The sequence below is a fragment of the Nerophis ophidion genome, linkage group LG12, assembly GCF_033978795.1.
Source record: "Nerophis ophidion isolate RoL-2023_Sa linkage group LG12, RoL_Noph_v1.0, whole genome shotgun sequence".
Lineage (NCBI taxonomy): Eukaryota > Metazoa > Chordata > Actinopteri > Syngnathiformes > Syngnathidae > Nerophis > Nerophis ophidion.
Window position 1 is genome coordinate 19,811,376 of NC_084622.1, and position 26,120 is coordinate 19,837,495.

Genomic DNA, 26,120 nt, shown 5'->3' on the forward strand with positions numbered 1-26,120 from the left:
GGTTGTGTGTTACTATTGATCATGGTGTTGTATCACAGTGTTTTGTGTTACTATTGATCTTGGTGTTGTATCACAGTGTTGTGTGTTACTATTGATCATGGTGTTGTATCACAGTGTTGTGTGTTACTATTGCTCATGGTGTTGTATCACAGTGTTGTGTGTTACTATTGATCATGGTGTCGTATCACAGTGTCGTGTGTTACTATTGATCATGGTGTCGTATCACAGTGTCGTGTGTTACTATTGTTCATGGTGTCGTATCACAGTGTCGTGTGTTACTATTGATCATGGTTTCGTATCACAGTGTCGTGTGTTACTATTGATCATGGTGTCGTATCACAGTGTCGTGTGTTACTATTGATCATGGTGTTGTATCACAGTGTCGTGTGTTACTATTGATCATGGTGTCGTATCACAGTGTCGTGTGTTACTATTGATCATGGTGTTGTATCACAGTGTCGTGTGTTACTATTGATCATGGTGTTGTATCACAGTGTCGTGTGTTACTATTGATCATGGTGTTGTATCACAGTGTCGTGTGTTACTATTCCTCATGGTGTTATATCACAGTGTTGTGTGTTACTATTGACCATGGTGTTGTATCACAGTGTTGTGTGTTACTATTGATCATGGTGTTGTATCACAGTGTTGTGTGTTACTATTGAACATGGTGTTGTATCACAGTGTTGTGTGTTACTATTGATCATGGTGTTGTATCACAGTGTTGTGTGTTACTATTGATCATGGTGTTGTATCACAGTGTTGCGTGTTACTATTGATCATGGTGTTGTATCACAGTGTTGTGTGTTACAAACTCAAAGATGTTGACATAGAAGCTATTTTATCTCTTGCTGTAGTTAGCTTTTACAGCTACTAGCGTAGCACACAGATGTGTTAGTATGCTAGAAAAAGAGTTCCTCAGTGTTCACTCTTACAATAACAATGTTGTACAGTTTGTTATTATACATGTTACACAACATAATGAAGTATTGTATGCAGTTTTTGAATACATTTTTAAAGTGATTTAGAAGTATAATTGATTGCTAACATTAGCTGCATTGCTAGCCACCAAGAATGAGATGATTTTTTTTTATGTTTGAATGAAACAAAGAAGTCAAATAACTTTTGTACTCTTGTCTCTCATAATGCTTGTGAAGGATAAGCAACATTCCTCCAGTTCCCTTTCAGTAAAAAGTGACTAAAGAGCCTCCCTTCCTCCTCTGAATCAAGTCGCTGGTGTGACGACAGGCTTGGTTGCTGAAAAGACTCTCTTTGCCATCTCACCTAATCTCCTAAATGCATCTCTTGGTGTCACCTGTGATGCAGACATGGAGGAGTGAGAGTTGGGGAGGGGCCGCCCTGGGGGTCCCTGCGACAACAAGATGAAAGGGACAGTCTGCAAAGTTCTTTGGATGCTGTTGCTAGGATACACGTCGGCCGGGTGACCAAATCTCGGCTGTATCCAAGCAGATAAAGACTGTGGTCACATGCTTGTCTTTATGCTGAGTTTGTCGCCATGATGACACATTACCTCATCGCCTGTGTTGCCTCTTGATTGAGCTGCAATAGCTAGGGTCAAAGGTTACCTCAATTCAATATTTCATTTTTTAGCACCGCTTATCAAACATTTGGGGAAAGTTGGTCTGAAAAAGACCTCTATTGATTTTGAGTACCACTGAAGTACTAAGTACTAACTCCTTTTGATGGTTGCAATGATGGCTGCCCTTTGAAGGCCGCTTGTAACAGTTATCCTACAGTGTATCCATGGAAACATGACACAGTACCAGTCAACCTACATTGTATCCATGGAAACATGACACAGTACCAGTCAACCTGCAGTGTATCCATGGAAACATGACACAGTACCAGTCAACCTGCAGTGTATCCATGGAAACATGACACAGTACCAGTCATCCTACAGTGTATCCATGGAAACATGTCACAGTACCAGTCAACCTACAGTGTATCCATGGAAACATGACACAGTACCAGTCATCCTACAGTGTATCCATGGAAACATGACACAGTACCAGTCATCCTACAGTGTATCCATGGAAACATGACACAGTACCAGTCAACCTACAGTGTATCCATGGAAACATGACACAGTACCAGTCAACCTACAGTGTATCCATGGAAACATGACACAGTACCAGTCAACCTACAGAGTATCCATGGAAACATGATACAGTACCAGTCAACCTACAGTGTATCCATGGAAACATGACACAGTACCAGTCATCTTACAGTGTATCAATGGAAACATGACACAGTACCAGTCATCCTACAGTGTATGCATGGAAACATGACACAGTACCAGTCATCTTACAGTGTATCAATGGAAACATGACACAGTACCAGTCATCCTACAGTGTATCCATGGAAACATGACACAGTACCAGTCATCCTACAGTGTATCCATGGAAACATGACACAGTACCAGTTATCCTACAGTGTATCCATGGAAACATGACACAGTACCAGTCAACCTACAGTGTATCCATGGAAACATGACACAGTACCAGTCAACCTATAGTGTATCCATGGAAACATGACACAGTACCAGTCAACCTACAGAGTATCCATGGAAACATGATACAGTACCAGTCAACCTACAGTGTATCCATGGAAACATGACACAGTACCAGTCATCTTACAGTGTATCAATGGAAACATGACACAGTACCAGTCATCCTACAGTGTATGCATGGAAACATGACACAGTACCAGTCATCTTACAGTGTATCAATGGAAACATGACACAGTACCAGTCATCCTACAGTGTATCTATGGAAACATGACACAGTATCAGTCAAGCTACAGTGTATCCATGGAAACATGACACAGTACCAGTCAAGCTACAGTGTATCCATGGAAACATGACACAGTACCAGTCAACCTACAGTGTATCCATGGAAACATGACACAGTACCAGTCAACCTACACTTTATCCATGGAAACATGACACAGTACCAGTCAACCTACAGTGTATCCATGGAAACATGACACAGTACCAGTCAAGCTACAGTGTATCCATGGAAACATGACACAGTACCAGTCAAGCTACAGTGTATCCATGGAAACATGACACAGTACCAGTCAACCTACAGTGTATCCATGGAAACATGACACAGTACCAGTCAACCTACAGAATATATTTGCAAGTCTTAATCGATGATTATAAATAATTGTGATATAAATAAATGTAACGATTGGAATGAAAGTCAATGTAAGACAGTAAAAGTAGCCCTTCTGCTTCTCAAAAATACTCAAATAAAAAGTATATGACATTAAAACGACTGTGAAAAGTACAATGTATTTAATTTCAGTTCCTTGAGTAAATGTAGCGCGGTGCTAGCCACCTCTGCATAGAAGCCAGCCTCTACTACCGTGTCTTTTGTCTTTGAGAGAGAGATGTCCATGTTTGTGTGAGCGTTCACACGTCAGGCTGAGCACAAACAATCAATAGTCTTCCAGTCTTCAACGACAGCGTCATCTACACCCAGCCTGCTTCTATTGACCTCATGTTCAGCACTGACATACTATATTTACCACCGCTGTACACAACCGATACCTGTACTGATACCTAAACTACTAGTGCACTTAACGTCCATACAGCAAAACTTGTACAGTAGCTGTACTCATTCTTATACTGAATATACCAGGTACACTTATCCAAATTGTGTTGGGGCCAACATTCCTGAAAGCTAAGACTTCTCCCTTCAGTCTTAGTCTTATATTTTGTATGTTCTAGAGAACCTTCTGCAAAAAGCTACGACAGTCTTTAGAATTTGCTGCAAACATTTTCTGAAGTTGAACTCACCGGCTACCAGTTGAAGAGCCCAAATGATGAAAAAGAGAGTACCTAAGGTGGAACCTTGAGGAACACCACAAGTGTAGCTAAAGGCGTTGAACAAAAGACTACTGACTGCATCTGAAGTAAACAACACCTTACTTACATAAATCAAATTACCAAAAAAGTGGGAGGACTTAAAGGGGTGCCTTGAGGAACACCTAAATCACAAGTCTAGACCTCAATGTTCTACGTCTGGAAGCAAAGTTCAAATGTCAATGCAAGGATCTGCCAATGAGTGAACAGTTCCTCGATACAACAGGAGCACTCTAGTTCTTTTTATGATTTTGCTGCAAGAATGTTTTATCTCCCGAGTTTTGAACTGAACTCAGGGTTAGGGTGTCATTCCCAGGCCATCAGTTGAATAGCCTGATGTACACCTGTACTGTACATACAAACCTGTGTCCATACATACTAACATACACACATGTGTCCATACATACTAACATACACACCTGTGTCCATACATACTAACATACACACCTGTGTCCATACATACTAACATGTCAATACATGCTACCAGCTGTAATGGGAACGGTAACTACAGGAAGTAGTTACGCTGCTGGCAGGCTGACAGGAAGTAGTTACGCTGCTGGCAGGCTGGCAGGAAGTAGTTACGGTGAAGATACAGGTGACTTAGCATTGGAATGGCACAAAACAGATCAAATATAAGATCTGTGCTACGCCATTGAAAGCTGTTGTACTATCACCATCATGTTGATACTGTTGTCCATCCATCCATTTACTACCGATTGTCCCTTTCGGGATGGCGGGGGTTCTGGAGCCTATCTGAGCTGCAGTGGGGCACATTCTTCAAAAAGACATGTTTTTCCTCTGCATTATTATGAAGATTATTATTTCATGTTTTATTTGAAGATGAAATCGAGCATGGAAGCCATACCATTTAGAGATTTATGGTTTTAGAACAGACTTATACATAGGCATGACATTTTGATGTACATGTTTTTTTGTTGTTGTTAAAGACAACAAAACAACATTTATCAGATATATATTTTTCAAAATGAATTTGTTTTTTTTTTAAAAGGGCAAGAAGTGTAAACACACCAGACTGATAATATTTGCATTTGCTTGGGTTTTTAGGGGCAAATTGAATATCATTCATAATAAAGTCGTATTAATTTCCTTATTGTAATAATCATACGTGTGTGTGCATACATATATGTGTAATGTGGATATATATAAGATATAGCTTTGCCAGCAGCCCATTTTATTTGATTGATTCCAAAAAGGTTCTTCTCTTGTGTCGTTATAAGTAGAAGCCGGCAGTCCATCGGCTGAGCATCTAGCTGAAGCCTCCCCCAGCAGGTCACATGGACATAATGCTCCCCCTCAGCCTGCTCCTCCATCTCCTGCTGCTCTCTGGCTCCCCCGCAGGTCAGTGACGCACACCCCACTTCACGAAATCCTTCTCACTTTTCTGAGAGTACTCGTACTTTCAGTTCACTCCGACTACCTTGACTTTATCTGTTTGGAATCCCTCATATTTCAAGTAGCTCTGAATAAACCATTTAGTTGAAGGACTGTTGTTCATTTTCAGATTTGGCAAGCAACAGAAGCTGCTGAGTTCCGTGAAAAGATATGAAGAGTGTCAACAGTAACACACTCATGCATTTAAACAGGACTTCTTTGCTAGCTGCCACCTGCAAGAATCACATCCTCACCACCTTGATGGAGTGAGAAGTGTGTGTAAAGGCATGGCAGCCCATGAAAAGTCTCTCTGCGGTGCAAGAAGAAGGGCAGTGCACAGCGTCGTCCAAACAGCCGACGGGGTTGTTAGTGCAACTACAGAACATCGTCTTGACAATGTTTCTTTGTGGAGGGAAGATGGAGGTGGATGGTCAGTACTGTGACAGCAAGGAGCACAGTTCAACACACAGTGTTAGTGTGCTACTTCGCACAGCTCCCTGAGTCACAGTAGTCACAATCAGAGAGTACATTTCTAGACATCACGTTGCTGTCAATGAAGCCTTTCATGTGTTCTTCATCTCTAAGCACCAAATTGTGAAAATTCCTGAATAGGATTTGCAAACTGCTGACTGCAAATTGCGTTCCTGTCACTATTTGTGTCAAGACTTGACTCGATGCACAACCTGATGTAACACTTTGTCATGTATGGTAACACAACATATTGCCACGTAACACACTGTAAAATAAGACACACGGAAAATAGTAACATAGTAATATTGTGTAATATCACAGTCTGGACCAAATAGTCAGAGAAAATTAGGTACATTTTGTTTTTTTGAGTGTTCAGCTTGAAGCGCCCCTCTGTCTCGGACTCCCTCCTGGTCATGTGACATGAGTGTCTATGATGATTGTGTTACTAGTTTGGATGACCCCCTTTATTCCCTAATTCCTAATTCTCCCCAAAAATGGATTAACTCGCTGGAATCTGAAGACAATATAACATCTACCTGTACAGTAATCTATTTATTTATACCCGCACCTTATTGCTTTTTTATCCTGCACTACATGAGCTAATGGAACAAAATGTTGTTGTTATCTGTACTGTAAAGTTCAAATTTGAATGACAATAAAAAGGAAGTCTAAGTCCAAGTCCAACTCTAAGTCTTACCTTGGCTCTGATCTGCCACTTTCACCCTAGCCTTAGCCAATCGTGACTCATCATAGGAACACCAAGCAATCATCATGGATGTTCTCCGTATGTATGGATCTTCTCTTTTCTACCTTCTCCATATTGTTTTGGCCCGGAGTCACACTGCATCTCCTCTCTTTGGAGCTTTCATCTTAGCTGCCTCACTACATTCGTCTAAAAGTAGCTGAACTACAGGAAAATGAAGTTAAACTATGTAGAGGGAAAAATTCAGTCTATGCCTGGGCCCCTGGAGAGGGGGTCCAGACTGAGGCCAAGGATGAAAAAAAACCTCTTAGCCCGAGCACACATAAGCATGTGTGTAAGAGGGAAACATCAAAGAAGAAAAAGGACATTAAAGACATTAAAAGAGCAGAGCTGATGCAAAAGTATCAGTATCACAAAGTAAAAGAACAAAAAAAAAAAATAAAAACATATACACTGCGGTGTTCCATGCCCTCGTCTGCTGGGGAGGGTGGAGCATGGCCAGGGACAGGAGCAGACCCAACAAAGCACCCTCGGCCGCCCACCAACTCTCGGCCATTATTTTCAGTTTAAAAAATTTAGAGTCCAACCTCCATGACCTGACTCCTTTATTCCATCTAAAGAGCAGCTCTTGTGCATGCACTGTAAACTTCTAACAATGAACTCAGGTGTCTTTGCTCTCCGTTACAGGTGCCACCGTGCAAAGGGAGGAAGCAGACTTTTATGGAGGTAAGGCGAATGACTTGCTGCCTTCCACTCTCTCAATCTCAATCCTGACCGGAGGAACCACTCAGTTCATATTTTCTCTCATGAAACAAGGAAGTTCAATCACATAAGCTAAGGACGGGATTAATGGGCTAGCTGAGCAAGGACAGCTTGATGAGGTTTTGGCCTTCAGAGGACGACTTGTGCTGTAAATTTAAGGTCAAGGTCGTCCGCCGAGGCTTTCAGTGGTGATTCTCTTCTTTAGTTGCATGGTTAGTTGAGGATCATTCACACTGACGTGCATTTGATGATTCAAAAGCTTCTATTGTCTGATGGACCAAAATATGCAAGCCTTACCATTTACTTCCGGATACACATTTTTATCCAAGAGGAGACTGAGGGCAGCAAGAAAAGGGAGCAAAGTGCAGCAAAATGGAGACTGTGGAGTACAGTGATGGGCAGTAACAGGCTACATGCAGCTAAGCTATGTAGCTTCACCACATTTTCCAGTAGCCTAGCCATAGCTCAGCGACTTTTTTAACGAGTAGCTTTGCCTGTTGCTTAGGTACTTTTAGACAAACGTAGCGAGGTAGCTAACCTTATAACCGTAGGGTTAACCCGGGGCCCAAAAAAGATCTGTTTCCCAGCTGGGGTCTTTATGGGCAGCACCGGCACTAACTTGCAATACACATGTCCACCACTTGGGGCAGTAATGACAACCTCAAACAAACATGGTGAAGCTGCATTTTCATTTGCACTCTCATTTTGACATTTTGGTTAAGAAACATAATTATTATTAATTAACAAGCACAATCTTATTGTATCTACATTTATTGTGTTATTCATGAGTCCCTTCTTAAGCAGTATATTTGATTAGTAGCCTTTTGTTTCATCAGCCTGACTTAAGCCTAATGTTTGTGTTGAGTAAATAATCATCTTTGTTTCATTTCATTAAATAAGGTAGTAAACTGTAAGTAGGTTAGACATCGTTATTGAATACCATTCCAATCCACACTAATTGGGTGTTAATATTTCAGTGGGCCCTGGGTCCCTCTGTAGTGAGAAAGTTGGGCCCCTCTGTCAGAAAGGTTAAGAAGAAACTCATTCTAAGACATGTAGAAATCCACGTTTGTGGTTTTAATCATCCATAATCAACATAAATTCCAACATTCTCTCCTTGGGCTTGTTGACACGGGCTTTGTATAGTAGCATGCTTCTTATGGCTTTTCAGTCTTTGTCCTTGGCTGCTTCTTTCTTGCCAGAGCGCACGCTGCTGATTGCAAATGGGACAAAAGATGGATTTGTTGACTTTTGCATAAAAGCTCCACTTTGTGCTGGAGTAGTTGTTCAGTAGTTGATCCACTCTGTGTGTTGTAAAGACGTCCTCGCTCGGGTGCGACGTCACGGTCCACTTTGTCCAGCAGGACACAAAGACTTGCTTGATGCCTTGAGGGAGAGACTATACTTGTCCTTTTTTGGATGATGGTACAAAAAGTGTTTTTGGAGAAAGGAATACTTTTTTGAGAGAGGCTGCAGCTGCCTCCTATTTTTCATTTGGTCACATGGCTCTACTAAATGTTTGCTTGTGCTAAAACATGTGCAAAGCTAGTAAACTCCCATTCAGATTGATTCAGATTCAGATATATGGTTTTATTTAAGCATATATACAGTAGTTTCCAAGTCATGCATCACATTTGTACTTTTTCCTGACATGTCCAAAAAGGAGTAGGAAGAAGCAATGCTTTTTTAATCCTACCCCTTTTCCACTTCCCTTCAATTACCAGTGATGGCCACTTTCTCGCTACATGTAGCTAAGCTATGTAGCTTAACTACATTTTCCACGAGCTTAGCTAATTTTTTTATGAGTAGCTTTTCCTGTAGCTTGGCTACTTTTAGACAAATGTAGCCAGGTAGCTAACATCAAAGCAACAAAGAGAGAAAATAGGCAGAAAGTCCTGGACCAAAAAAAATGTAGAAAAAACAAAATAAAACATCCATGCTTGGTGTTCCTATGATGAGTCACAATTGGCTAAGGTTAGGATAAAAGTGGCCAATCAGAGGCAAGATAGGGCGGGTCATCCAATCATAACAGACACTCATGTCACATGACCAGGAGGGAGTCCGAGACAGAGGGACGCTTCAACCTGACCATTTATAAAAAAAAAAAAGAAACATCCTTGAAAATGGTAGAAGAATTCTCTCCCAAAGGTTATGTTTTTGTTTTGTGAAAAAGACAACATGCAGGAAACCTACAATAATGTGTGTCCGTGGCCATGAATTGTGATGCAAAATGTTTACAAAGATTTAAAAATATATATTTTAAAACTAGCTACAAGGTTACTTAAAATCACAGTACCGTCTAGTACCCAGATAGCAGAAGGGGTACCAAGATGGCCGCCATAGGATGCAATCACTGGTAATGATAATTACCAAACCGCAATTTAAAAAGGTAGGCTGACTAGCTGTATGGTATGACAAAATTCCTGTTCATGTTAATGTACCAGCGGCACAATTAAATGCCAGAAATTCAACATTTATCCCCTTTAACACAACATTGCAAGACACGCTTGTTACATGCTATATGACATGTTATGTTAAAGGCCTACATGCTATATGACATGTTATGTTAAAGGCCTACATGCTATATGATATGTTATGTTAAAGGCCTACTGAAAGCCACTACTAGCCACCACGCAGTCTGATAGTTTAAATATCAATAATGAAATATTAACATTGCAACACATGCAAATACGGCCTTTTTTGTTTACTAAATTTAAAATTTCCCGTGACTTTCTTGTTGAAAACGTCTCGGAATGATGACGTGTACGTGTGATGTCACGGACTGTCAGGAAATATTAGCGCTGCACCACTCGCGGCTAAAAGTCGTCTGCTCTAACCGCATAATTACACAGTATTTTGGACATCTGTGTTGCTGAATCTTTTGCAATTTGTTCATTTAATAATTGAGACTATAAAGAAGAATGCTGTTGGTGGAAAGCGGTGGATTGCAGCTATCTTTAGCACCGAGACACAGCCCGTGTTACTTTGTTTGTTGTGAAGCTTTATCACAGAGCGGTCAAGCGAACATGTTTTCTCTACGTCGACCAGCTTGTTTTTGGATGGGGAAATTGTGATATATATATCTTACCGGAGACATCAGTGGATTATTCGTCTTCCTGCAGCAGCTGTCAAAAAAGGCAGCTGTGATCTTGGCTCCTCGGCTTTTCTCTGAGACACTGCGTGTTCACCCCAGCCATCCCACTTCGAGGTATGTCTTTACAATTTTTAAACTCTCACTAAAACACTATTAAAACAATAAGCAGATAAGGGATCTTCCAGAATTATCCTAGTAAATGTGTCTAATTACATCTGAAAAGTTCACTTTGCCGCCGCCCGGAGCCGTTGCTTTTTTTTCTCTTTTTTTTTCTAGTCCTTCACTATTAATATCCTAATTCACAAATCTTTCATCCTTGATCAATTAATGGGGAAATTGTCGCTTTCTCAATCCGAATCGCTCTTACTGCTGGTGGCCATGATTGTAAACAGTCTTCAGATGTGAGGAGCTCCACAACTCGTGACATCACGCGCACATCGTCTGCTACTTTCGGTACAGGCAAGGCTTTTTTATTAGCGACCAAAAGTTGCAAACTTTATCGTGGATGTTCTCTACTAAATCCTTTCAGCAAAAATATGGCAATATCGTGAAATGATCAAATATGACACAAAGACCTGCTATCCCCGTTTAATTAAGAACATCTCATTTCAGTAGGCCTTTAACCCCAGTGTTGCCTATTATAGCATCTACACGGCGTGGAGCAGTGGCAGATTGGCCGTGCGCAACCTGAGGGTCCCTGGTTCAATCCCCACCTAGTACCAACCTTGTCACGTCTGTTGTTTCCTGAGCAAGACACTTCACCCTTGCTCCTGATGGGTGCTAGTTAGCGCCTTGCATGGCAGCTCCCTCCATCAGTGTGTGAATGGGTGAATGTGCAAGTAGTGTCAGAGTGCTTTGAGTACCTTGAAGTTAGAAAAGTGCGATACAAGTACAACCCATTTATCATTTATTTATCATTTACAAGGCTACTTACAATCATAGTACCATTTAATACCTGGGTAGCAGAAGCAGTACAAAGATGGCCGCCGTAACCAAACCATAACTTAGAGTGGTAGGTTGACCTGCCTTATGGTAGGATGCAATCACTGGTAATGATAATTACCAAAGCATAACTTGGAATGGTAGGTTGACCTGCCGTATGGTAGGATGCAATCACAGGGTAGACCATGGTTCATGTGCCAACACAGAGTCCTGTCAGAGTCTTCTAAAAGAGCAATTTTGGTTTGCCATCACAATCCTTTGACACGTCAACGGGGAGTTGGCAGAATCCAGTCTGCAGTTTGACTTGACTGCTGTGAGCATGTTGATGGTGAACCAACATCTGCTTCTTCTTCAATGTGGATTTCATGACTTGCTGCAACCCTCGTAGTACCTGCACCTTTCCCCAACTTTATTAGCCTCCCATCAGCCCCGCCTGCCCACATTTCCAGCAAGAACCTCAGTCAACAGTAACGGAGGCGGGTAGACCAGCCAGACTTTGTAGTCCAGTAGGAGTACCATTACTTTACAACAATAGGACTCAAGTCGAAGTAAAAAGCAGTCATCAAAATAATGACTTCAGTAAGTTAGTATTCTGTGAAAAAACTACTCAAGTATTGAGTAACTTGTGAGTAACTGCTGATTTTTGTAGTAGATTTTTTAAAAGGTTGTTGTACTACAATTATAGTTGGTGTGTGTGTGTGTGTGTGTGTGTGTGTGTGTGTGTGTCTGTGTTTAAAACAACTAACTTCAACATGTTTTGTGTAGTTAGAAGTATAATTGCTGTCAGTAGAAAAGTGACAGAGATGATGATATAAATGTTGTTGGAAAGAAATGATTGAAGATGTGTTTGCTGCCTCGTCTGACGTCATATGACTTTTTACACTCAGTACCTTTCTATGCACTAAATGAGTGTGATTTGTCCAATAATTCACTTTCTTCTATTTTCCTCCAGCTGCATGTGAAGTTGTACTTTCTTATGTGTCATGTGAGTGATGGCCATACGCAGTGTGCCTCTCCTACACTAGGGGGCGACATCTCCTTCACACATGTTACATGTTAATACAGTAGAAGAGGATCATGTGAGTGATGGCCATACGCAGTGTGCCTCTCCTACACTAGGGGGCGACATCTTCTTCACACATGTTACATGTTAATACAGTAGAAGAAGATCATGTGAGTGATGGCCATACGCAGTGTGCCTCTCCTACACTAGGGGGCGACATCTTCTTCACACATGCTACATGTTAATACAGTAGAAGAAGATCATGTGAGTGATGGCCATACGCAGTGTGCCTCTCCTACACTAGGGGGCGACATCTTCTTCACACATGTTACATGTTAATACAGTAGAAGAAGATCATGTGAGTGATGGCCATACGCAGTGTGCCTCTCCTACACTAGGAGGCGACATCTTCCTCACACATGTTACATGTTAATACAGTAGAAGAAGATCTTGCCAGGGGCCAATAAAGAAGCAACTTTAAAGCTAACAGATAAGTACAACTTTGCACTGCTTGTTGATGTTGTTGGTCATGTTTGCGTGTGTTGAAATGAAACTTGTGTTCATTAGGATCATCACAGACATTAAAAAAGAGGCTTTTTGAAGTCAAGTGTTTTAGGAGGTTTGTTGTGTGAAAAAGTGCTGCTGTCATCTCACCGAGTGAAAGTCTCTTCTTTGGGAACATTCTAAACTACTAAGTAGCTCTATTTTGTTTGATTGATTGAAACACAGTACATATTCCTTACAATTGAGCACTAAATGGTAACACCCCAATAGGTTTTTCAACTTCTTTAAGTCGGGGTCCACCTTCATCAATACATTGACACTTTAAAAATACTGACATATTTCAGCTTCTGTATCTGTACTTTGTGCTTGTTTGATTGGTGAAATGGAATCCAACATCCCTAATGCTTACATGGGATTGGCTAAACAGAGTCATGTGACAGAGTCATGTGACAACAGGCTTGCTGACAAGCAAATATATTTGCAAGTCTTAATTGATGATTTTTAATAAATGTAACATTTAGAATGAAAGGCAATGTAAAATGAAGAGAAAAGTGGTATCGGCCACACAATCAGTTGAGTATGGACTGTATCAGCCTCAGACAGCATCACTTACATCAGCATGCAGACTTTTTCAACGCCTCATAGTTGGAATTATACAACTTGCTCTTCTGTTAGCATGCTAACTCTTTTTTAGCCAATTGTGCATGCATATGTAGCTGAGAGCAGCTGAGCTCCAGCACCCCCCACGACCCGGAAAGGGACATCCATCCATCCATCTTATTCCGCTTATCCGAGGTGGGGTCACGGGGGCAGCAGCATAAGCAGGGAAGCTCAGACTTCCCTCTCCCCAGCCACTTGGTCCAGCTCCTCCCCGGGGATCCCGAGGCGTTCCCAGGCCAGCCAGGAGACATAGTCTTCCCATCGTGTCCTGGGTCTTCCCCGTGGCCTCCTACCAGTCAGACGTGCCCAGGGAGGCGTTCGGGTGGCATCCTGACCAGATGCCCGAACCACCTCATCTGGCTCCTCTCGATGTGGAGGAGCAGCGGCTTTACTTTGAGTTCCTCCCGCATGGCAGAGCTTCTCACCCTTTCTCTAAGGGAAAGACTCAAACTCATTTGGGCCGCTTGTACCCGTGATCTTGTCCTTTCGAAGGATGCGTAATAGTCATCTACTTTAGTACTTGATGCATTTGACCTGTTAGCATGCTTATATTAGCCTGTACAATCTTCTTGCCCATCTCAGAAGTTCGAGCTTTTGTTTTTTTGTGTGGCGTTCTATTTCAGGCAGGGTGTGTATGTTTGGTCTTTAGAATGTGTCGCAGGCCAGTAAGAAACCCACTGGTCACCCCTGCCTTGATCAGGGTTCGTACACCTTTTCCATGGCCACATTTACGCACTTTTTAAGGACTTTCAAGATTAATTTACCAGTTTTCCAGTCGCCTCCAGTGTGAATCAATCCACAGTCTTGTTGGAGCTCACCAAATGTTGTCTGCAAGTGTCGTCATGAAGTGAATGAAGCATAGAATATGAAGCAGTGTGACTATTCAATCTCATTGCTGTTTACAAATGTTTCTCTGCTTGTGTTGTTCGCATTTCTTCTTCTCTTTCTTACTCCCAGCACTCACTGACAGATTGATTCACAGCATATTTGTGCTTGTAAACTGCTTAATGTGATATAACTACTCTCAATTTCACTCATTTATTAACAAAACTGTTGCACATGAATATGAGGATAATACATTCATTCTAGTCATCACCACTGTGGTCTGTAAATAGTATACATTTGCAGTACTTTGGAAGTATTTGGTGGTATTTGTGGCCCTGACGTGTGACGCGGTGGTTGTTTACCATGTTGCAGATGAAACCACGGGTTACGGGCCGGTGTTTGAGGAGCAGCCGGTGGACACCATCTACCCTGAGGAGTCGCCCGAGGACAAGATCACCATGAGCTGTCGGGCACGAGCCATCCCACCTGCCGCATACAAGTAACATATGTTCACACCGGTACTGACTAAAGATGAAGGGCTGTTTCAACCAGGCTAGGGGTCATGTGACCCTCTGCCATGACCTAGAAAATCCTGCTTTGTCCACTTTTTACAGACACAATACTCTGCACTTTTCCAACGTAACAGATGTCATAAATCAGCGGTGCCCTACCACCGGTCCGTGACACATTTGCTACCGGGCTGAACAGAAACAAGTTAGAAGCATTCACTGTTTTACTTTTTTACTTCAAACGGCAACAGTGACGGATTTTAGCATCCTAGCAGACATGTGCCAGCCAAATTGGAGCTTTGTCTTATACCGCCTTTCAGTGCTACACAGCTTTAAGAATACAGTGTTGTCATCATGTCGGTCTCCCCATTTGAAGAATGTTCTTACTTACAGCCTGTTTCTCTCATCTACAATGCTCATGCTAACATGTCTCCATAGTCACCAATCAGGGTATTTATTCACTAATAAAAAGGAATTGCAGTGATTGTAGATAAAATCGTTGAAATGTAGAACAAAACTCTAAAAAACAATATATGCTTAAACAAAGCTCCGTTACTACTTGCTGGTAATGGTGGGCAGTAACTAGCTACATGTAGCTAAGCTATGTAGCTTAACTCCATTTTCCTGTAGCTTAGCTACTTTTAGACACATGTAGCGAGGCAGCTAAGAGGAAAGCTCCAAAGAGAGAAGATGGAGTGTGACTCCAGGACAAAACAATATGGAGAAGGTAGAAAAGAGAAGATCCATGATGACTGCTTGGGGTTCCTTTGATGAGTCATAGGAACTAAGGTTAGGGTGAAAGTGGCCAATCAGAGGCAAGATAAGGCGGTTCCTCCAATCATAACAGACACTCATGTCACATGACCAGGAGGGAGTCCGAGACAGGGACGCTTCAAGCTGACCACTCAAAAACAAATTCTCTCCCAGATGAGATTCGTCCTTAAGTGTTCCTTTAATGTTCTGAAATGTAACTTTGATGTAGCTTGCTACATTTATTTTGCGATATTTTCCCCTGTAGCTTAGCTACATTTAATGGAGAGTAACTTGTAGCTTAGTTACGTTTAATGGAGGGTAAATTATACCTTAGTTACATTTAATGGAGAGTAACTTGTAGCTTAGCTACATTTAATGGAGAGTAACTTATATCTTAGTTACATTTAATGGAGAGTAACTTGTAGCTTAGCTACATTTAATGGAGAGTAACTTGTAGCTTAGCTACATTTAATGGAGAGTAACTTGTAGCTTAGTTACATTTAATGTAGAATAACTTATAGCTTAGCTACATTTAATGGAGAGTAACTTGTAGCTTAGCTACATTTAATGGAGAGTAACTTGTAGCTTAGCTACATTTAATGGAGAGTAACTTGTAGCTTAGTTACATTTAATGTAGAATAACTTGTAGCTTAGCTACATTTAATGGAGAGTACCTTGTAGCTTAGTTACATTTAATGTAGAATAACTTATAGCTTAGCTACATTTAATGGAGAGTAACTTGGAGCTTAGCTTACTACATTTTCCAAGTAGCTTGCCTGTCACTGCTGATATCAATAATCATCAGGATGCTACATGCTAATGTATTATTCCAAGTTGTCATATACAGCATCTACTGTTACTTTGTTTGTAAATGCTTCTGCATACTTCCCACGTACTTCTCTCAGCCAAGTAAAACACAAACATGAAGTCTTCTTTGTCAATTCGTGTATTCGCCAGCATGCGTGGTGGCATGCTGGCGAATACACGCATGAACAGTCTCACTGTAGACACATGTCAGCTGAGGAACCTTGATCATGTATACTAGTGAACATCACAAGTCAACAATGAGGACCTCGATGATGTATATTAGTGAACATCACAAGTCAACAATGAAGAACCTCGATGATGTATATTAGTGGACATCACAAGTCAACAATGAGGACCTCGATGATGTATATTAGTGGACATCACAAGTCAACAATGAAGAACCTCGATGATGTATATTAGTGAACATCACAAGTCAACAATGAAGAACCTCGATGATGTATATTAGTGAACATCACAAGTCAACAATGAAGAACCTCGATGATGTATATTAGTGGACATCACAAGTCAACAATGAGGACCTCGATGATGTATATTAGTGGACATCACAAGTCAACAATGAAGAACCTCGATGATGTATATTAGTGAACATCACAAGTCAACAATGAAGAACCTCGATGATGTATATTAGTGAACATCACAAGTCAACAATGAAGAACCTCGATGATGTATATTAGTGGACATCACAAGTCAACAATGAGGACCTCGATGATGTATATTAGTGGACATCACAAGTCAACAATGAAGAACCTCGATGATGTATATTAGTGGACATCACAAGTCAACAATGAGGACCTCGATGATGTATATTAGTGAACATCAAAAGTCAACAGTGAAGAACCCCGATGATGTATATTAGTGAACATCACAAGTCAACAATGAAGAACCTGGATGATGTATATTAGTGAACATCACAAGTCAACAATGAAGAACCTCGATGATGTATATTAATGAACATCTCAACAATGAAGAACCTCAATGATGTATATTAGTGAACATCACAAGTCAACAATGTGGACCTCGATGATGCATATTAGTGAACATCACAAGTCAACAATGAAGAACCTAGATGATGTATATTAATGAACATCTCAACAATGAAGAACCTGGATGATGTATATTAATGAACATCTCAACAATTATAACCTGGATGATGTATATTAGTGAACGTCACAAGTCAACAATGAGGACCACTGGTCTAGAACATTCTTCAAAGGTCATGTTTGCATAATAGTCCACCTTTGAATGTGATCAGATTGCACTTCTGTTGATGTGTGCTGCTTCCCTGCATTAGCACATCATTATTGTGCTTTTAGAATCCACTCACCAGCTAACACCGGAGATGTTTCCCCCTTCAGATGGACGCTGGACGGCGTAGAAATTGACCCGAGCAGCGCCGCACACGAGCACTACGCTTTGTCGGGAGGAAACCTGATCATCAAAGAGCCCGTTAAAAGCCAGCATGAGGGGAAGTATTCCTGCCTGGCCAGCAACATGTACGGGCTGGTCATCAGTCAGGAGGCCACGCTCCAGTTTGGATGTAATGGAAGCTTCTCTATCTCCCCGGAAGCAGCATCCTCTGCCTGGCTTTGACAGAGCAGGCTCACTTGGAGATGGCTCTAAGACAAATGTCCACTGCAGAGGACGCTGCTTCTCCTGACAATGCTTCCATCTCCTTTGAATCCAAACTCATCTTTATTTTAACTCCTTGTTAGACTTGGACCTGTTCTCTTCCGAGGAAAGGGAGGCGGTGCACGTCAAAGAAGGGCAAGGGGCGGTTCTTCTCTGCGCTCCTCCTCCGCATCATCCAGGTGAGCAGGGCGGATGTCCAGGGAGGGCCAGGGGACATTTTCATGCTTTATTTCTGCAGCACATTAACTACTGTGATGCTCTTTAGAAACAAAACAATAAAAGCCATCAAATTACAAGCATTTGAAATGAAACAAAAAACAAATAATAACAATAGAATACAAGACATCAATAAAACAATAAAAGACACAGAGGACCACAAGACTCATGCCCATTTAAATGCCAGAGATTAAAATAAGACCAGACCTAAAACATCCTTCTGACTTGAGGGGCCAACAGGAGAGAGGGCCCTGTCTCCTTTTTTTTACTTTTAGGCCCCACAAGTTGGAACTGGCCCTTGGCCCTCATCGCGCCAGCTGGATGAGATCTGGCATATACTTTCATTCAAAGCTTTAAAAAAAATCTTTTAAAATCAATTCCAGTAGTCCAGACTTTATTCCAGTGGTCCAGACCTGATGGCAGTGTGACTTATTCCAGTAGTCCAGACCTGATGCCAGTGTGATTTATTCCAGTAGTCCAGACCTAATGGCAGTGTGACTTATTCCAGTAGTCCAGACCTAATGGCAGTGTGACCTATTCCAGTAGTCCAGCCCTGATGCCAGTGTGACTTATTCCAGTAGTCCAGACCTGATGGCAGTGCGACTTATTCCAGTAGTCCAGCCCTGATGGCAGTGTGAGAGAAAAAATAGAAGATTAAAATGAAATAAAATAAAATTAAAAAATCGGTCTAAACCTGAGCCCCTGGAGAGGGGGCCCAGACTGAGGCCGGGGGAAAAAAACAACAACAACTCTTAGCCATAGTACACATCCCTCTCACATGTGTGTAAGAGGGAAACATCAAACATCAAAGAACACAAAGAGCATGAAAGATATTAAAGCAGCAGATGCAACCAGCCACTTCTACATACAGCTATGAATAAAAAGTGCCCCTTGAGCAGTCAAGACTTGTTCCCACTTGGTCTACACCAGGAAAAAAAACCAAATTGTGATGAAATAGTTGACGTGTGCGATCCCACTCTCCAGCAATCGCAAGTGAAAAAATGAAAGTTTAAATAAAATTAAAATAAGTTTTACAATATAACTAAAACGATTCATACTTACTAAAGCGTCCCATGTGTGACGTCTGTAGGAATGCTTTCAATCATCATCGTATGTGTAATCGTAATCTAATTGAGATAGCGTCATTAGCATTAACTAATATGCTAACACGTTTACAAGTGTCTTTGTTAGTATTATTAAATTACATTAGTATTTTTTTTTTGTATTTTTTCAGTTTCGTCAAATGACCAAAACGTCCCCGTGGAGTTATTGAGTCTTTTTATCTGATTGGAGAGCTAGCTTGCACAGCTAGTGGGTCCATGACCATGACTTCTGTTTTGTTTGATCAGCCGTTTTACTGCCGTGTTACAGGCATTGTTTGCAAACATTTACTAAATATTTCTGTGTAAATAATTTCACAACGTATATATCTGTGATTTATAGTCCGGGGCGGCTAAGGAATGGAAAAATCCTTTTTTCTTCTAAAATTCAGAGGTTGCAGCTTATACTCGTGTGTTCGATAGTTCGGAAAATACGTCCACATCACTTGTTGTGGACTCTGACCTCTGCGGCCTGTCACTCAAACACGTCCATTTGCAACATATGTCCTCGTTCTTATTTTGACACGACGAAGAAGTTACATGCTGGATAATATTTTTACATGACTTCATCAAAGTACTGTATTGATGTTCAAACAATATTTATCATGCATTTTATTTTGAAAAGGCATGTTACATGTTAAAAGTGTGGTGAGTTAAATTGATTTCAGTTCATTTTAATGGGCAGAAAGGATTAGAGACACCAGTGTTTGGAGTTCGGAGCTCACTCCATGAATTGATTAACGTGGACCCCGACTTAAACAAGTTGAAAAACTTATTCGGGTGTTACCATTTAGTGGTCAATTGTACGGAATATGTACTGTACTGTGCAATCTACTAATAAAAGTATCAATCAATCAATCAAAAAACTCCTGGAACTCAATGTGCTGGCAAGTTGAGTTTTAGTCGAGGAAGGTTTTGGTGTAAAAAGCTTGGATCTTTAATCTGCGCTGTCATAATCACTTTATCTCGTTTGTTTGAATGCTGAGTGATTGACTGTAAATCCTGCATTAGCATCTCTGCTATGCACATGCAAATCCAGCAGACATCTCTCCATTATCCCACCCCCGGAGAGGAGAATTACACCATTTTAATCCAAAAGGTCAATAAATGAATAGTAAATCTGCATTTGCACATTTCCATGCAGTCCACATATTTGCAGGTGTCTGAGCTGCTGACTGACACACCTTTTTTTCCCATGTGCCCTTGCAGCCGACCTGTCCTTCCGATGGATCCTCAACGAGTTCCCTATCTTCATCCCGCTGGACAACCGGCGCTTTGTCTCGCAAATAACGGGCAACCTTTACATCTCCAAGGTGGAGGCCTCAGACAGCGGCAACTACTCGTGCATCGCATCTAGCTCCTCCATCTCCAAGAGCGTCTTCTCCAACTACATCCCCCTGGTGCCCCACAGCGAACGTCAGTACCTCACTCTTCTGCCTTGTGCATTATATACAACACACCCAAATGATCGCCTGTCACCGGAGCACATGGTTCTTCTTGGCGTGACCCCGGATGCAGAGACGGTAGACAAAGTGCAGATAAGACGGTCTTTGAATGAGGACAAAAGGCACACCATGAACATTAGACAAATGATTAGTGATCAGAGGTCTTGATCACCAATCAAGAGCAGGTGCCCAGAAACAATGGTAAAGTCATTTGAAGCCGGACTAGGAAGTGGAACTATAGCTAGGAAGAAAGACTAAAACACACATTAACTGTCCTGCATCCTCTTTGCAGTTTGGGTACAGGGTTACATGCACCACGGCTACATTGAAGCCGCCGCACCTTTAAAAGTGAGGAATTTGTTTCTGTGGAAACGAATGAAGTACAAACCCCGTTTCCATATGAGTTGGGAGATTGTGTTACAGGTAAATATAAACAGAATACAATGATTTGCAAATCCTTTTCATCCCATATTCAGTTGAATATGCTACAAAGACAACATATTTGATGTTCAAACTCATACATTTTCTTTTTTTTTTTGCAAATAATAATTAACTTAGAATTTAATGGCTGCAACACGTGCCAAAGTAGTTGGGATTGGGCATGTTCACCACTGTGTTACATCACCTTTTCTTTGAACAACACTCAATAAACGTTTGGGAACCGAGGAAACTAATTGTTGAAGCTTTGAAAGTGGAATTCTTTCCCATTCTTGTTTTATGTAGAGCTTCAGTCCTTCAACAGTCCGGGGTCTCCGCTGTCGTATTTTACGCTTCATAATGCGCCACACATTTTCCATGGGAGACAGGTCTGGACTGCAGGCGGGCCAGGAAAGTACCCACACTCTTTTTTTACAAAGCCACGCTGTTGTAACACGTGCTGAATGTGGCCTGGTATTGTCTTGCTGAAATAAGCAGGGGCGTCCATGAAAAAGACGGCGCTTAGATGGCAGCATATGTTGTTCCAAAACCTGTATGTACCTTTCAGCATTAATGGTGCCTTCACAGATGTGTAAGTTACCCATGCCTTGGGCACTAATGCACCCCCATACCATCATAGATGCTGGCTTTTCAACTTTGCGTCGATAACAGTATGGATGGTTCGCTTCCCCTTTGGTCCGGATGACACGATGTGGAATATATCCAAAAACAATTTGAAATGTGTACTCGTCAGACCACAGAACACTTTTCCACTTTGAATCAGTCCATCGTAGATGATCTCGGGCCCAGAGAAGCCGGCGGTGTTTCTGGATGTTGTTGATAAATGACTTTCGCTTTGCATAGTAGAGCTTTAACTTGCACTTACAGATGTAGCGGCCAACTGTATTTAGTGACAGTGGTTTTCTGAAGTGTTCCTGAGCCCATGTGGTGATATCCTTTAGAGATTGATGTCGGTTTTCAATACAGTGCCGTTTGAGGGATGGAAGGTCACGGTCATTCAATGTTGGTTTCCGGCCAAGCCGCTTACGTGGAGTGATTTCTCCAGATTCTCTGAACCTTTTGATGATATTATGGAGCGTAGATGTTGAAATCCCTAAATTTCTTGCAATTGCACTTTGAGAAAGGTTGTTCTTAAACTGTTTGACTATTTGCTCACGAAGTTGTGTACAAAGGGGTGTACCTCGCCCCATCCTTTCTTGTGAAAGACTGAGCATTTTTTGGGAAGCTTTTTTTATACCCAATCATGGCACCCACCAATTCCCAATTAGCCTGCACACCCGCCTTCCGCCCGATTGTAGCTGAGATAGGCACCAGCACCCACCACGACCCCAATGGGAGTAAGCGGTGGGAAATGGATGGCTGGACCTGTGGGATGCTACAAATAAGTGTTTGATGAGCATTCCTCAACTTTATCAGTATTTATTGCCAACTTTCCCAACTTCTTTGTCACGTGTTGCTGGCAGTTAATGATGTTTTGCCAAAAAAGAAACGTTGATGAGTTTGAACATCAAATATGTTGTCTTTATAGCATATTCAACTGAATATGGCCTGAAAAGGATTTGCAAATCATTGTATTCCGTTTATATTTACATCTAACACAATTTCCCAACTCATATGGCTGAACCTTTTTGATTGACAGCAAAATGAGCCAATCAGAAGTATAACACGCTGCCAAATCATTTTTCAACTTTAATTCCGTTGCTCTCGTTGATATCAATCTTTTTTTTTTTGGTCAAATCTAGCATGTTTATCTTTCATCTGTTATTGGAGACTGTGCTGGTGTTTCAGCAGCTATATTCTACAACAACTCTGATACAAATACAGCAAAAATGTTCATGCTGATTCCTAATAACAGACTTATTTTCAAATGTATGTCAATTAGTTATAGCATGACTATGTACGCATCAACAATTATGCAAATTGTATGTTGATGTCACATTGGCCACGCCCTTATAGAAGTCTGGTATCTTGACATGGATCATTGGATAATGTTTGTTGTCACAGGTCCCAATAAGAAGTACCCGGCAGACCTCCGAGTCAAGTTCCCAGACACGACAACTCTGGTGGGGCAAAACGTCACTTTGGAATGCTTCGCATTGGGAAAGTAAGCATTAGCACTTCTTGTCTTGGGAGGGTCCTTTTTATGGAAGTGGGGACGGAGGGACTTATGAACAAGTCGATTTTGGCCCAAAATGGCGTTTCATTCTGAATTAGTTTATGGACCGTTGACACGTTACATTATTCACAAGGCTTCAATGAGCTCATCTGTAGTCTGTGGTGTAGTCAATGGACACCTTCAAACATAAATGGCACAACTACTGTAAGCAATACAAGGATTTACAACGACCTATGCAGAGCTTAGATGTCAACAGAACGACACACCTTGGGGGCCACCTGACCTTTCTGACACTTTTGGAGCCAGTATTGTTGAAATGTTTCATGTAAACAGCTTTTTGTGCCTTTTCATTTGTAGAAGCATTTAAAAATCAATTCTGGTCTGTTTCGCATGGTTGGGGTTGGCGTAATCCCAGGATGCAGAGAGGACAGGCGACGTGCATCAGGGTATCCGCAGGATCTTAAAAAGCCTAAAAAAGTCTTAAATCCAATCATTTGAATTTACAGCCTTAAAAGTTCAAAAATTCTCCTAAAATCTCATAAAAGGTTTTAAATACGAATTGAAAGGTCTTAAAAATCTATTGACGTTACTTTTTTGTAAAACATGCATAAACTTCAGTCTTGCTTTGAAATATTTTGATTTTTGAGGAGGCTATAAAGTAACTACAAAGCGGAACTAACTGTGGTCAGAACTGATGGTAGAGCAGCAGCTAGTGCTGTGTGTTGACAGCTAAGTTAGCGTAGCAGCGGAGAAAACTTAACAAAATCATTTCACATTGAGGTCTGCTGAAAATGATGGAAAGCGCCAATCCACATAGCAACTGACGAGGTGGAATTGCCACAAAACACATTTTAAGATATTCAACACTCTACTGCCATCTGACGGCTAAAGTGCATCACACTTTGTCACATTTCATGTGTCAGATAAATGGTGATGAATGGGGCCTTCTTACTGTATATAAGATCTCGCTTGATGTGAGGCTTCTAGCATCTTTTAAGCATTTTTTGGGCCTGACTAATGCATACAATATCAAATCATTTTGTCTTCAGTCCTGTGCCAAAGATCCGCTGGAAGAAGTTGGACGGCGATCTGCCTCCCAACCACGAGTTGCGGACGTCTGAGGCGCACCTGCACCTGTACAACGTGCAGGTAGAGGACGGCGGTCTGTATCAATGTGAGGCGGTCAACTCAAAGGGAAAGGACTACCACAGCGCACTTTTGTCCGTGGAAGGTAATCCACTCCCAGTTGTTCTCAAGCTTCTGCTCTTTTAGAACTTCTTGTCACTCACATGATGCCATGTTCCAGCTTTTCCTGAGTGGGTGGAGCGCATCCGCAGCACGGAGAAAGACCTGGGCAGCGACTACACCATGTCCTGCTCTGCCAGGGGAAAACCTCAACCTCGCATCCGCTGGATGAAGAACGGACAGCCGGTAATGTTCAATATCTCAATACATTATGCCAGGGCTTCTCAAACTTCTCTCACCAATTACCACCTCAGAAGAAACTTGGCTCGCCAAGTACCACCATAAAGACCGGCATTAAAAAACAGTAGCGCAGTAAGCCTAGGTATCCATTAAAAAAAAGACAAAGGTTTTATTTAACAAAAATATTTAGTAGTTTTGGTCACGGTGACATCACACACAGGTTGAACAGTAACACTGTGTTTGAATCTAGGAAAAAAAACACTGTACTTTCATCAAGTCACACACAGTTTGAACAGTAACACTGTGTTTGAATATAGAAAATAAAACACTGTACTTTCATCAAGTCAAACAGTTTGAACAGTAACACTGTGTTTGAATATTGGAAAAAACTACATTAATCAAGTGATTTTTTTTGGCGGACCTCTGGATGGACCCCCTCGTACCATTGATTGATTGATTGATACTTGTATTAGTAGATTGCACAGTACAGTACAATTGACCACTAAATGGTAACACCCCAATAAGTTTTTCAACTTGTTTAAGTCGGGGTCCACGTTAATCAATTCATGGTTCAAATATATACTATCAGCATAATACAGTCATCACACAGGTTAATCATCATAGTATATACATTGAGTTATTTACATTATTTACAATCCGTTGGAGAATATGCATTATACAATAAACACTGGTCACCAACCTTTTGCAGCCCAAGATTCCTGGTCTCAGGCATAAACCAAAGCAAGATCTAGCCCTTACGAAAACAATTATACAAATATATTAATTAGGTTCTTTTTAAAAAAAAAAACAAAGCTTTGTGTTGTTAATTATTAACTGATGTCAATATTTTGGGGTTTTCTCCTTGTGTTTCTTGCTGTTTTTCCAATTTTGGCTGGTGTTTTTCGCAAGGTCCCTAGGGCCAATGACAATCGAGTCACGGGCCACAGATGGCCCCTGTGCCGCACTTTGGGCACCCCTGCTGTAGAAGCTAACTGTTGATGGCCACTTTAGTCTTGGTTCCGTATTACGTGGCTTCTGGTTGCCTTAAGTAAGTAGTGCAATGAGATGTACACCTGGCGGGTTCTTCCTGTGTGATAAGAGGGCATGAAGGAAACAGTCTTTTATCAAATATTAATGCTTAGTGCTGGTCAAGGTTTACTTTTGTATTCACAATACAGCAACACAAAATCCCTACTTTGGAGCAATGTTCACTGACTGTGTAATGCGAGCTATGACGGTCATGGTGGTGCTTCAGGGAAGGGTTGTTGGATGTTGGATGCTAGAAAATGTTGCAACAGTCAGCCTGGAAGTGGGATGAGAGGCTGAGGTGATCAGGGGCTATGCTGGTCATTGTCCGTGTGGGCGGGATGTCATATTCATACTTTGTCTTGGGCCCCAAAGATCCGTGAGTCGATC

At 41.4% G+C, this 26,120-nt stretch overlaps 1 protein-coding gene across 1 annotated transcript in view; it reads left to right on the forward strand.

Annotated features, from left to right (window-relative positions):
• Positions 1-26,120, forward strand: part of cntn1a (contactin 1a) — a 114,097-nt gene that overhangs the window by 33,416 nt on the left and 54,561 nt on the right. The window contains exons 2-10 of the mRNA XM_061917045.1: positions 5,128-5,248; positions 7,143-7,181; positions 14,618-14,744; positions 17,691-17,872; positions 18,048-18,143; positions 20,490-20,696; positions 23,168-23,267; positions 24,329-24,510; positions 24,586-24,710. Of these exons, the coding sequence (XP_061773029.1) occupies positions 5,185-5,248; positions 7,143-7,181; positions 14,618-14,744; positions 17,691-17,872; positions 18,048-18,143; positions 20,490-20,696; positions 23,168-23,267; positions 24,329-24,510; positions 24,586-24,710 (1,122 nt within the window). The 5' untranslated portion in view covers positions 5,128-5,184. The remainder of the gene's footprint in view (positions 1-5,127; positions 5,249-7,142; positions 7,182-14,617; positions 14,745-17,690; positions 17,873-18,047; positions 18,144-20,489; positions 20,697-23,167; positions 23,268-24,328; positions 24,511-24,585; positions 24,711-26,120) is intronic.